Source organism: Ursus americanus, chromosome 2 (assembly GCF_024610735.1).
Source record: "Ursus americanus isolate L20-20 chromosome 2, mUrsAme1.1.p, whole genome shotgun sequence".
In the NCBI taxonomy this organism is placed as follows: Eukaryota; Metazoa; Chordata; class Mammalia; order Carnivora; family Ursidae; genus Ursus; species Ursus americanus.
The window spans coordinates 60,683,995-60,697,244 of record NC_142128.1 but is presented as its reverse complement, the minus strand read 5'-3'; the positions used below and the strand labels follow the sequence as shown (position 1 = coordinate 60,697,244).

The 13,250-nt window shown below is 35.0% G+C and overlaps 1 protein-coding gene across 8 annotated transcripts in view; it reads left to right on the top strand.

The window, feature by feature from the left end:
- Positions 1–13,250, top strand: part of UCHL5 (ubiquitin C-terminal hydrolase L5) — a 48,727-nt gene that overhangs the window by 18,728 nt on the left and 16,749 nt on the right. For all 8 annotated transcript variants that reach the window (XM_045809570.2, XM_045809569.2, XM_087856452.1 and 5 more), the window contains 5 exons: positions 5,137–5,262; positions 5,344–5,405; positions 5,484–5,614; positions 7,168–7,231; positions 12,295–12,397. In XM_045809570.2, coding sequence (XP_045665526.1) covers positions 5,137–5,262; positions 5,344–5,405; positions 5,484–5,614; positions 7,168–7,231; positions 12,295–12,397 — 486 coding nt within the window. The remainder of the gene's footprint in view (positions 1–5,136; positions 5,263–5,343; positions 5,406–5,483; positions 5,615–7,167; positions 7,232–12,294; positions 12,398–13,250) is intronic.

Genomic DNA, 13,250 nt, shown 5'->3' with positions numbered 1-13,250 from the left:
TAATTTTCTAGGTTTCGATGCTGGTAAAAAAATGCAATTCACTTTTATGTTTTAATATTTGGCTATCTTACTAAACTTTTCTATTACCTCTAATATTTGTATGTTGGTTATTTTGAAGGGGTTCTGTCTAAATTACTATATCAAGTGATAACAGTTTTATTTCCTCCTTTCACATCCTTATACCTCTAATTCATTTTTCTTTTCTTTTTGCTTAAGACCTTCAATAAAACATCATGATTTTAAAGGGACTGCTTTTACCATTTTCTTGTTTTGGATGATGTTTACTCTGGTTTTTATTTTTATTTTTTTAAATGTTCTTTTTCAGGTAAGGGCATTTTGTTACTAATTTAGTGAGTGTCTTTATTATGAAAATTTTTCAAATGCTTTTTGAAATCATCCCTCATATCTGGGATAAGCCTAGTTGGTCATGATATATTCTGTCTTTATGTACTGTCAGATTTAATTCAGTATTATTTGCTTAGCGTTTTCATTTATATTAATGAATGAAATGGACCTTAATTTTCTTTTCTTGTAATAGCTTTGATTAGTTTTAGTATTAGGGGTTTGCTGGGAATTTCCTCTTTTTTTTTTTTATTGTTCCAAAGAATTTGTATCAAGTTTAGATGATCTTTTTCTTCAGATTTTGATAGAATTGGCCTGTACAGCCAATTCTGGGCCTTTACAGTTAATTCTGGGCCTGGTATTTTCTTTGTGAGTATATATATAACTACTGGTTCAGTTTAATACTTAAAAGACCATTTAGGCTATTTCTTCTTGACTTGGTTTTGATAAGATTTTTTTTTAATTTCTGCATTTTTTTAAAGATTTTATTTATTTATTTGACAGAGACAACCAGCGAGAGAAGGAACACAAGCAGGGGGAGTGGGAGAGGAAGAACCAGGCTCCAGCAGAGCAGGGAGCCCAATGCGGGGCTCAATCCCAGAACCCTGGGATCACGCCCTGAGCCGAAGGCAGAGCTTAACGACTGAGCCACCCAGGCACCCCTAATTTCTGCATTTTAGCTTAAATTTACAAAATTGTTTCATATGGTTATTAGTATTCCCTTATTCTTTTTAACTTTATTTTATTTTTTAAAATATTTTATTTATTTGAGAGAGAGAGAACATGAGCAAGGGGAGGGGCAGAGGGAGAAGCAGACTCCCTGCTAAGCAGGGAGCCCAATGTGGGATCAGGATCATGACCTGAGCTGAAGGTAGATGGTTAACCAACTGAGCCACCCAGGCGCCCAACCCCTTTTTTATAGTTGTATTCCTGACTCCTAGAATTCTGACTTGCATATTTGTGTGATAGAGGTTTCATGTATTCATTAATCTATCACATTGTATTGTTTCATATGTGCATTAGGGTAGCAATCCAGCTGATCTTGTTTCTGTTTTCAGCCATGTTCAATCCTTGCTGTAAATTGTCAAACTGAATCTTTCATAATAAAAACCCTATTTTTATTATGTTATTTCCCTATTAAAAATCTTTTGCTCCGAGGGCAAACTACTAATTGCTAAGGTCAGTGGTTTTCAAGGTAACAAATAATGCCAAACCCTGACCACAATCATGCTGATACAAACCAGTATGCTCATTGTCTTTTGAACATACCATGTAAATTTGTTCCTTTGTTCATACCCTCTTGTTTCCCTGAATGAATTTCCTTCTCTATTCTCTAGGTCCTATAAAGCTTTCAAAGCTCTGTTAAAATTTTACACTCATAGAGAAACCTCTGTTACTTAAAGATGATTTCTGTCTTCATCATTTTGGTTTTCTGTTCATCTCTTTCTCATGTGTGGATTTTTTTCTAAATTTTTCACAGGCAGGGCACTTATTGCATACTTTTTTTGTTTTGTGTTTATTTTAGAGTCACCTTCCCTTGAGTTACCCACAGTTTTATTCTCAACCCTTTTTTCCCCCTTGACTATGAATAAATATTGAAAACTTTTTATTTTATGGCTACAATTCAGTGAAGATTGACTGTAATTTATAATGCAGTACTTTATTATAGGAGCGTTCCTCTGAGCACCCACCATATTGTTTTGTATAAACTATGAAAAGAAGTTATTCTCTAGTCCAGGGGTTACAAGTCAAGTGGCTGCAGTATCAGGTTGGCAACACGTATGCGTGAATCAGGTTGTGTGTAATAAATAGGGAGTGAAGAGCCTGGATGAACTAAAGAATGTATGTTCTTTCAAAGGAATTCAAACCAAGTTCTTAAAGTTCTGGACCAGCCCTACTTGTGACCTCTTACTCTAGCCTCCTTTTATTGTTGAACTTTACTACTGTGTTTGAACATGTGTTACAAGCTAGAGCATATGATAGAATACTCAGGATAAATTAAAGATTTAAAAAGTTGGGGATTACAAAATAAGTTAGGCTGCAGTAAATTTTTTGTGACATGAACTAAAGTTAAAGTTCTTCCAAACAGATGTATATAAGGTGCTTTTTATGTGAGTTTCATGAGGTGAAAGACCTCTCTAACTCTCTCATTCACTCTGCATCCCACACACCACAATGTCTGGCACACTGTAGGTGGTTAGTAAATACTTGAATGACTGTATGGAGATACCCTTTTTTTTTTAAAATGATTTTTTATTATATTATGTTAGTCACCATACAGTACATCCCCGGTTTCCGATGTAAGGCTCGATGATTCATTAGTTGTGTATAACACCCAGTGCACCATGCAATACGTGCCGTCCTTACTACCCATCACCGGTCTATCCCATTCCCCCAACCCCCTCCCCTCTGAGGCCCTCAGTTTGTTTCTCATAGTCCATAGTCTCTCATGTTTCATTCCCCCTTCTGATTACCCCCCCTTTCTTTATCCCTTTCTTCCCCTACCGATCACCCTAGTTCTTATGTTCCATAGATGAGAGAAATCATATGATAGTTGTCTTTCTCTGCTTGACTTATTTCACTTAGCATTATCTCCTCCAGTGCCATCCATGTTGTAGCAAATGTTGAGAACTCGTTCTTTCTGATAGCTGAGTAATATTCCATTGTATATATGGACCACAACTTCTTAATCCAGTCATGTGTTGAAGGGCATCTCGGCTCCTTCCACGATTTAGCTATTGTGGACATTGCTGCTATGAACATTGGGGTGCATATGGCCCTTCTCTTTACTACGTCTGTTGGAGATACCCTTTTTAAGGTCTTTTTTTCCTTTTGGCAATTCTATGCTATATATAGCATAACCACTTGGTGGCGCTAAACTCATTTTTAAACCTGGAAAGGTATTTTTATACCCATGCACACCATGATTGCTATTCTTCATACACACACAAAATAAGTGTAATAAATCATGGACAGTGTGAATCATTATTAACATTGAAGGAGAAATAGTAACCACGGGATTTTTTCTTTTTTAAAGAAATATTGAAGATGATTATACAAAAAAACCTGCATGTTTAATGTTTATAACTTGATGACTTTGGAGGAGTTTTTTTTTCCTAATTCTTTAAGAAAGTTTTCTAAAGTGATGGATTACAGATTTGAAGCCCCTAGATCATAGGAATGTTTGAGAGTACTGTGCTGTAGCCTCAGCATCTAGCCTGGCACTGGGTACATAGTGTGTCCCTAATGTGTGAATTTGAAAGAACGTGTGAATGAGTATAAACTTTAACTTCTTCTAACTTCATTCCTACCAAATCATTCCCAGATAATTTCATTCCAGATAATTTTGGCCCAAGATAAGGGGGCACTGAGTCTTACAGAGTTTTAGTTAACCACCTTTATGAAGTCTCCTTTAATCACTGAAATTTTTTTCTCCAAATTTACTAAAGAACTGTGATTCAGAGAAAAATACATATTAAAAGTAATCAGCAGTATTAATTGGATTCTAGATTTCCTGTTACTTTTCTCTAATTTGTCCATTATAAGATAGTTTTGAGTACAAGATATTATTAGAGAGGAATATCAGAAGTGTGGTGGTATCGTTATATTTGTTTGAGACCTGGGTATTAGTGTTTCCTAGTAGAGAAAGCAGTCTTACCAAGGAATTTTTTGAACACACTGCAGCAAACGATGTAAGAACTGGTGGATTTTAGAAGACCTCAAAAGCCTCTGGCAGCACAATAAGTAGAGGAATATAAGAATTAAAGACAAAAGATAATTGAAAATTTTTTTTCCGAAATCCGGCAGGATATAAACAGTTTGCTAAATTTTAAAATCATAAGTGAATTAGCATTTTGGAAAGACTCTAATTAGAAAATAGTATTTAATCATAATGTAGTAACAAAATATAGCAATAGAACTAAACTATTTTGAAAAAATCATTCACCAAATTTAGTTCAACTTTATAATTAACATAGCTGGTATTCACACTGATAATCTGAGGTTCTTTCTAACTCTATAATCTCAACACTGTTTAGGGGCTGTAGGAAATGTGGAAGAAGTCCTTGTCCACAGTAGGTTATAATCTTGTTAGGGAGACCACATATATGTACAGAGCCAGCCTAACATGGTGGCTAAGTGCACAAATTCTAGAATGAGACTGTCTGCCTCTTGCTTAGCTCTGTGCCCTTGGGGCAAGTTACTCAACTTCTTTGTGCCTTAGCCTCCACAAATGTAAAATGGGGATAGTAATATTACTCCTTCATAGGTTGTTGAGAGTATTAAAAGAATTAATGCATGTGAAGTGCCTAGTAAAGTACCTGGCACATAGTAAGTGCTATCTGCATTTTTTTCACTCTGACTAAAATATAAGGTCCACATAATTTGTTAAATAAATAGTTACCAACTAGATGACAGCACTGTAAAGACTACATATGATTGAGCTGAAAAAATGTGTGGACAATATATATCCTTTCTAGAAACTCGAAGGTAGAAACTAATAGCAATTGTTGGATAAAAGCTACCTAGGTGAGTTGGAGCTTGTGCTGAATACGGAAATATAGGTTAAATTTGGAAATGAATTTAGGAAGAAGTGTGAATAGGAGGGAGGACAGGTTCTTTTGGTTTAATCAGCTGTGTTTAGATCAGGAAAGATAGGTCTTGTTACCCTAACTGGATTGGTTTCACTGATGTTATAAGTTTATTTAACTTATTTGGTTTCCTAGAATCCTCAACTCCAGAATCGCAGCTTTTTAAAAAATAAATTGATAATATTTTTGCCGTTATGTTTTATAGGTAATTAACAATGCTTGTGCTACCCAGGCTATAGTAAGTGTATTATTGAACTGTACGCATCAAGATGTCCATTTGGGAGAGACATTATCAGAGTTTAAAGAATTTTCACAAAGTTTTGATGCAGCTGTGAGTATAATATTACTATTCCTAGAATGCTTTATTTGTGATAGTTCTCTTTTTAATTGGCTACTTTAACAATTATTTTAGATGAAAGGTTTGGCACTGAGCAATTCGGATGTGATTCGACAAGTACACAACAGTTTTGCCAGGTAAAGAGACTTTTTGTTAAATAAACACTGTTTCTTTTTTGCTTGTTTGTCTCTCACTATTTCTTTTCTTCATTGTAGACAGCAGATGTTTGAATTTGATGCAAAGACATCAACAAAAGAAGAAGATGCTTTTCACTTTGTCAGTTATGTTCCTGTAAATGGAAGATTGTATGAATTAGATGGATTAAGAGAAGGACCGATTGATTTAGGTAATCTGGTTCCTGTTCCTGGTATTTCACTTTTGACAAGGAAAAAAGATTGGGCATTCTCCTTTGTTTTTGCCACAGTGCTGCTTAGATTTTGAAGGGGAAGGTGACTATGAGGTAGTATAATGTCATGAAAGTCTTAAGCTTTTCATTACTTAGGAGGTTAAATAACAGAAAGGACGTGTTGACTACTATGGTTCAACTGGGATCTTTAATTTTTTTCTAAGAGAAAATTTCTTTAATCCATAGATAGATTATGTAATTTATTTTTTTTAATTTTCCAGTTAACTTTAAAAAGCTACTTCTTTTAGTGAATATAAGTTATTCTTGTCATTTTTAACCTACTGATGACCATCTTGCATTAAAATATTTTCACTTAGATTTGTATCATTCAGAATCACTTTAATTCAGTGTTTAACAGTCTACAAAAGTGTTTTACTTTGAAGTTTCTGAAATAGTGCATTAGTATGCTGTCCTTTGGGCCAAAGGGTAAATTTGTCCCAATCCCACTCATCTCTAACCTTAAGCAAAAATGATAAATGGTTAGCAAGGTTGAGGATATAATTGGTGGTTCTGATATAGTACTAAAATCATAGGCCCACAGAGAATTTTAACTCCTTATTTTTACCTCATTAAGTTTCCTTTTTAAAAAAATTACGTTCATTTTTAAGTCCAACAAAACCTGTTTTTATTGAACCTAATGTTATCTGGTGTTTGTAAAACTTTATAGTTTTATTAGATTAAAAAATGAACCTAGGTTCATTTTGTTTGTACTTTTTTGACCATAGCCCCTGCATAGAACAATAATTTGTCTAATGCAGATTTACATGTTTTTAAAATATTTACTTTAAAATATTTAAAAATATTTATTTTTCTGTGTCACAGAAAATTAATAGAATGTTCTTTAAATTCTCTTTAAGTTTTTTGTAGTTTCATGGTTGAGCTGATCTCTGCATTTTCTCTCTTGGCTTCTATCTGGTCACTTACTCTGTATTCGTTAGAACCGTCAAATACAAAGGAAGTAAACGATAAAGTAGAGCAGCCAGTTTTGCTGTATAGCTGGTGGCTATGCTGAAAATTGTGGTGAAAAGGAGGATTAAAACAACTGGGTAAAACTGGTTTTGCATTATGTGTGATTTCAGTTTTTTATTTTATAGTTATGATGATAGGGAGTCAGATTGATAAAGATTGAATCCATATTTTCTAACTTACGTGCTCATTTTTCTTAGTCCTCAGTTTTATCACTGTAAAATGGTAGTTATCCTTATTTCACAAAGTTGTGGATTTTAATGGGATAACTCCCTAATTAATTACTTTTCCAGGTGTTTGTTCAGCACCTAAGTGACACAATAATGTGGTAATGCAAATTATGCTAATGCTTTTTGCCCTCACCTTTACTCCAAAACTAAGTATTGAAGCTTAACATTGTTATGCTAAAAGGATTTTTACCATCCTGAATTTCCCGAGATATTTATAAAAAGATATTTTAGACTAACTTTTGAAATAATTTTAATGTTGATTTTATTTGATTTAATTGTTTTCAAATTTCTTTCTAGGTGCATGCAATCAAGATGACTGGATCAGCGCAGTGAGGCCAGTCATAGAAAAAAGGATACAAAAGTAAATGCTCAGCTAATCTTACTGGCATAGTATTCTGGTTTTTAAACATTTTTTTTTCAACTTTTATTCTATTATTATTTTAGCAGTGCTTGTTGAACATCTTTTTGATTGGATTAATATGTTCAGGAAATCTATTTCAGAAATATTTAAATTCTGCATAGTAATATATGCCCTCTTTATAAAAGTTAAACTTGCAGATCTCCATTGGATATTTTCTTTCATTGTTTTGTAGAGTTGTTTTTAAGCATATTTTTTTTTATTAAATTAAAACCTTTATTTGGAGATAATTGTATATTCATGTTCAGTTATGAAAATAATGCAGGGAGATCCCATGTACCTTTTACCCAGCAAGGGTAACATCTTATCGAACTGGAGTACAGTGTCCACAGCCAGGATATTGACATTGATACAGTCAAGGTGCAGAATGATTTCATTAGCACAAGGATTCCTCATTGTTGCCCTTTTAGAGCCACAACCACTTCCTTCCTCTGTTGCCACTCTCCCCTCCCACCCTTAATCCCTAGTTTTATAATTTTTGTCAGTTAAAGAATGTTGTATAAATGGAATCATACAATATGTAACCTTTTGGGACTGGCTTCTTTCACTCAGAATAATTTTCTGGAGATTTATTCAGGTCGTTAAGTACATAAGTAGTTCATTCTTCTCTAACTATGGGTAGTAGTCTATGGTATGGGTAGGACCATTTTTTTGCCTATTTACCCACTGAAGGACATATGGATTGTTTCTAGTTTTTGGCTGTGATGACTAAAGCAACAATAAACATTTGTGTACACATTTTTGTGTGAATATAAATTTTCATTTCTCTGGGATAAATGCCCAGGAGTGCCATTGCTGAGTTGTAAATGCGTGTTTAATTTTCTAAGAAACTGCCAGACGCTTTCAGAGTGGCTGTACCATTTTACATTCCTACCAGCAATGTATGAGTGATCCAGTTTTTCCACATCCTTGCTAGCATTTGGTTTTGTCAAAATTTTTTATTTTAGCCATTCCAGTAGGTGGGTAGTGATATTTCATTGTAATTTTAATCTATATTTCCCTGATGACTAATGATGTTGAAAATCTTTTCATTCCTTTTGCCTATTTTGTAATTGGATTGTTTGTTTTTTGACTGTTGAGCCTTGAGTTTCTTTACATACGCTAGATAGTACTAGTTCTTCATCAGACACGTTGCCTGTAAATATTCTCTCCCTGTCTGTAGCCTGTCCCCTAATTCTCCCAGTATAGTCTTTCAAGAGCAAAAGTGCTTAATCCCAATGAAGTCTAATTTATTAATCTTTTCCACTATGAATTGTTTTTTGTTGTCAATCTAAGAATTCTTTGTCTAGGCCTAGGTCCTAAAGTTTTTGTCTTTTTACCTAAAAAGTTTATATTTTAACATTCTACATTTAAGTCTGTGATCCATTTTGAGTTAATTTTTGTACATGTTGTGAAGTTAAGTCAAAGTTCATTTTGTTGCCTATGCATATCCATGTGCTGTAGCACCATTTGTTGAAAAGGCTATCCGTCCTCTACCAATTTGGTAGAATTATAAAAAACCAGTTGGGTGTATTTGTGTGTCTGTTTCTAGGTTCACTGCTTTGTTCTATTGACCTGTGTGTCTGTTCTCTGCCAGTCCTACACAGTCTTGATGACTGTGGCTGTATTGTAAGTCTTGAAATCAGATAAACTGATACCTACAACTTTATTCTTTTTCTTGAAAATTGTTTTAGCTGTTATAGTTCCTCTGTCTTCCCATATAAATTTTAGTATAATCTTGTGCATATCTACAAAAATTCTTGCTGGGATTTTGATAGGAATTGTGTCAAACATTTATATCTGTTTGGGGAGAATTGGTATAAGTCTTCCTGTCCATGAACATGGTATGTCTCTCTATTTACTTTGATCTTCTCTAATTTTTTCATCAGCATTTTGTACTTTTTAGCATACAGGTCCTGTACATGTTTTGTCAGATTTATACCCAAGTACTCTAGTCTTTTGAATGATTACAAATGATACTATATTTTCATACTTGATTTCTTTGATCATTATTAGTGTGTAGAAACACAGTTGATTGTTTTCTTTCTTTTTCTTGAATCCTTTGACCTTGCCGAATTCATGTACCAGCTTTAGAAGTTATTTTGTGAGTTCTTGGCATTTTCTCCATAATCATGTCATTTGCAAATAGGGACAGTTTTGGATTTGTCTACTTCACATTTCAGTTTAATCAGTTTTTATTTTACATATTTTGCAGGTCTGTTGTTTGGTGCATAAACTAAACATCACTATCTCCTTAGTGGATTGATTTTTTATCATTATGTAATATCCCTCTTTAGTAATTTTCTTTGTTTTGAAATTTACTTTATCTCATAGTAATATAGCCAGTCCTGCTTTCTTTTGATTAGTGTTTTCATTCAGGTTGAGATTTTTATCATTTTTAATATGACAAATGATTACAGATTGAAACCTGGACATTTGTGGCTTTATATAACAAAACTCTGGATTTTTTTTTTAAAGATTTTATTTATTTATTTGACAGAGAGAGACAGCCAGCGAGAGAGGGAACACAAGCAGGGGGAGTGGGAGAGGGAGAAGCAGGCTCCCAGCGGAGGTTCGATGCAGGGCCCGATCCCAGAACACCGGGATCACGCCCTGAGCCGAAGGCAGACGCTTAATGACTGAGCCACCCAGGTGCCCCAAAACTCTAGGTTTTTTCAATAAAATTTCTGTTAAGCTGGTTTATGTGGGCACTGCTCTGGCATCTCAGGATGCTACCTCATTACTGCCAGGTGGGAGTGGAAGTTCAGGTTCCCTATCCTGCTTCCATTGACACTGGAAATGGGAAGAGTTTCCTTGTTATTACTACGCAGGGGTGGGAGTTCCCACCCCAAAAGGGTGAAGCCCCCAAAAGGGTGTCCACTTGATACTACCCTGGCTGGAAGGAGTAGGAATGCCTTGTTACTGCTTACTACATGGCTTCACTGTCACTAAAGTGGGGGAGGGGGCTTCTTTACCACTGTATGGTAGTGACTTCCCACTTGGCTTCCCATTTAGTCTCTTCTAGACACTGCAAATAGGTATCATTACTGCCCATAGGGATGAAAGTCGTATCTCCCTACTCAGTCTTTGCTGGTGGGTAGGGTTGGGGCACAGTTTTTTTTCAGTTGTGTTTAGCTGCGGTAGAGTGGTTATTGTCCAAAGGTTTTCTGTCTCATGATCTCCCCTTTCTTATTTGGATAGAAGGAGCAGACTTTTGTTGGTGCTTTTTTTGACTGTGCCTGTTGGCATTTCTTAGTTGCTGGCTTCTTTAACTCCAAGTTGAGGCTATATGAAGGCAAATGAGATAACTCAAGGAGTTCACCACTGTGTCATTTTTGGATCCTCTTTTTAAAAAAAGATGTTATGTCTAGTGTTTTTATTTGGTATTTTCTTAGTAAGAGGAATAAGGAAATGGAAGTTCCAGAGCAGAGTTTTATTTATTTAATTTTGTAAAATTTAAATTCAGTTAATTAAAATATAATGTATTAATTATTTCAGGGGTACAGGTCTGTGATTCATCAGTCTTATATAATACCCAGTGCTCATTACAACACATACCCTCCACATTGTCCATCACCCAGTTACCTCATCCCTCCACCCTCCTCCCCTCCAGCAACCCTCAAAAGTTTGTTTTCTCTGATTAAGAGTCTCTTATGGTTTGTCTCCCTCTCTGGTTTCATCTTGTTTCATTTTTTTCCTCTCTACCCCTATGATCCTCTGTCTTGTTTCTTAAATTCCACATAGCAGTGAGATCATTTGATAATTGTCCACAGCAGAGTTTTAAAAACAACATTTTTACAAAGTTCAAAGCACTGTAGTTATATTGCTCCTAATTCTTTTGGTGAATAGAATTATATATGAGAAACTGTTATAAGTGAATAATGCAAAAACAGGCTTACATTTTCTGTATATTCTCATCTTGATTAAGCACCATTTACATAATCTTACCAGTAATTCTTCTAATGTCAATCCTTACCATAAATAAACTTATATTATGAGGTGTTTCATTGTGATACTCTGGTATCAGAGTAGTGAAAATAAAACATTATTCAGAAATTTTGCAACAGGATATGACCACATTATATTAGTAAAATATTATATAAATATTTTATAATTTATAATAAAATGTAAAGTATAAGTGAAATAAAAAATTTATTAACTAAAAATAGCAGCTATATCATGACTTGGAAAAAAGTATATAGTTAGGAATATAGTTAATTACCATCAAAATGCCAGTATAATTAATCCAACAACCGTGAGGTCTTAGTTTAATTATTTTTTTCTGAGGTCTGAAGTAAATGATGGTTGACATATTTTTTATAAAAGTAGGAAAACATTTTTTATTTCAAATGTTTAGTGGTATAATTTTATTTTAGAACATTTAAAAATATTTGTGATTAAACTTAGTTTTTTTTTCTGCAGTTGTAGGCTTTCATATATGAAAGTTCTTTTTTTTTTTTTTTTAAAGATTTTATTTATTTGACAGAGAGAGAGACAGCCAGCGAGAGAGGGAACACAGGCAGGGGGAGTGGGAGAGGAAGAAACAGGCTCCCAGCGGAGGAGCCCAATGTGGGGCTCGATCCCAGAACACCAGGATCACGCCCTGAGCCCAAGGCAGACGCTTAACGACTGAGCCTCCCAGGCGCCCCTGAAAGTTCTTTTTAAATGTCAATTTTCACTGCTAGCCAATTGATAGATTTGTTTTTATCCTAAAGAACCATGGGGTAGTCACAATAGATTATCTTTTTTTTTTTAAGTATTTTTTTTAAGATTTTATTTATTAATTTGACAGAGAGAGACAGCCAGCGAGAGAGGGAACATAAGCAGGGGGAGTGGGAGAGGAAGAAGCAGGCTCCTATCGGAGGAGCCTGATGTGGGACTCAATCCCAGAACGCTGGGATCATGCCCTGAGCCGAAGGCAGAGAAGCTTAACGACTGCACCACCCAGGCGCCCCACACAATAGATTATCTTAATTGTAATAGTGTTCTAGTTCTTTATTACATTATAAACTTTAACTTTTTTTTAGGTACAGTGAAGGTGAAATTCGATTTAACTTAATGGCCATTGTGTCTGACAGAAAAATGATATATGAACAGAAGATAGCAGAGTTACAAAGACAACTTGCTGAGGTTTGTGACCACGTTTTTTAAGTGCAAAATTCTAGTTTAGTTGTCTCAGGAAAGTATTCTCTCTCTTAGTTCTTTCGCTTTCTTTATTTTCTTTCTTTCTTTGTTTAGTTCTTCCTTTTTTCTCTTTCTTTCTCTCTCTCTTTTTCTCTCTTTCTTTCTGTCTTTCTCTGTCTCACTCCCTTCCTCCCTTCCTTCCTACTCAATTTAATCAAGTGTCCTGAGTGATGATTAAGAGAATACACTCTGGAGTCAGGCTGCCTAGATTCAGCTCCTGGATTTGCCACTTAGTGGATGTATGAATTGGAATATACTTCTTTGTGCTTCAGATCCTTCCTTCCTTCCTTCCTTCCTTCCTTCCTTCCTTCCTTCCTTCCTTTCTTCCTTCCTCTCTCTCTCATTCTTTCTTTCTTGAAAGAGAGAGAGCATGCGCTTGTGCGAGTGGTAGGGGTGCAGGGAGAGGGAGAGAGAATCTTAAACAAGCTCTATGCCATGCATGGAGCCCATGAGGGGCTTCATCTCATGAACCTGAGATCATGACCTGGGACTAGATCAAGAGTCGGTCGCTTAACTGACTGAGCCCCCCAGGAGCCCCTGTGCTTCAGTTTCTTAATGTAAAATGAAGTTAAAAGTATTTACCTTAGAAGGCTGTTGTGAGGATTAACTGAGGTAGTATATATAAGCCACTTAAAACAGACTGACAAATTATATATGCTAAGTAAGTGTTAGCAATTAACTATATAATTAAGCAAGTTAGAATATATTTCTCACAGAAATAATTGGATACATTTAGATTTACATGGACTCTTTACTAGTCTTTGTAATTGATTGTTTAGTAAATATGATTGGAGAAGAT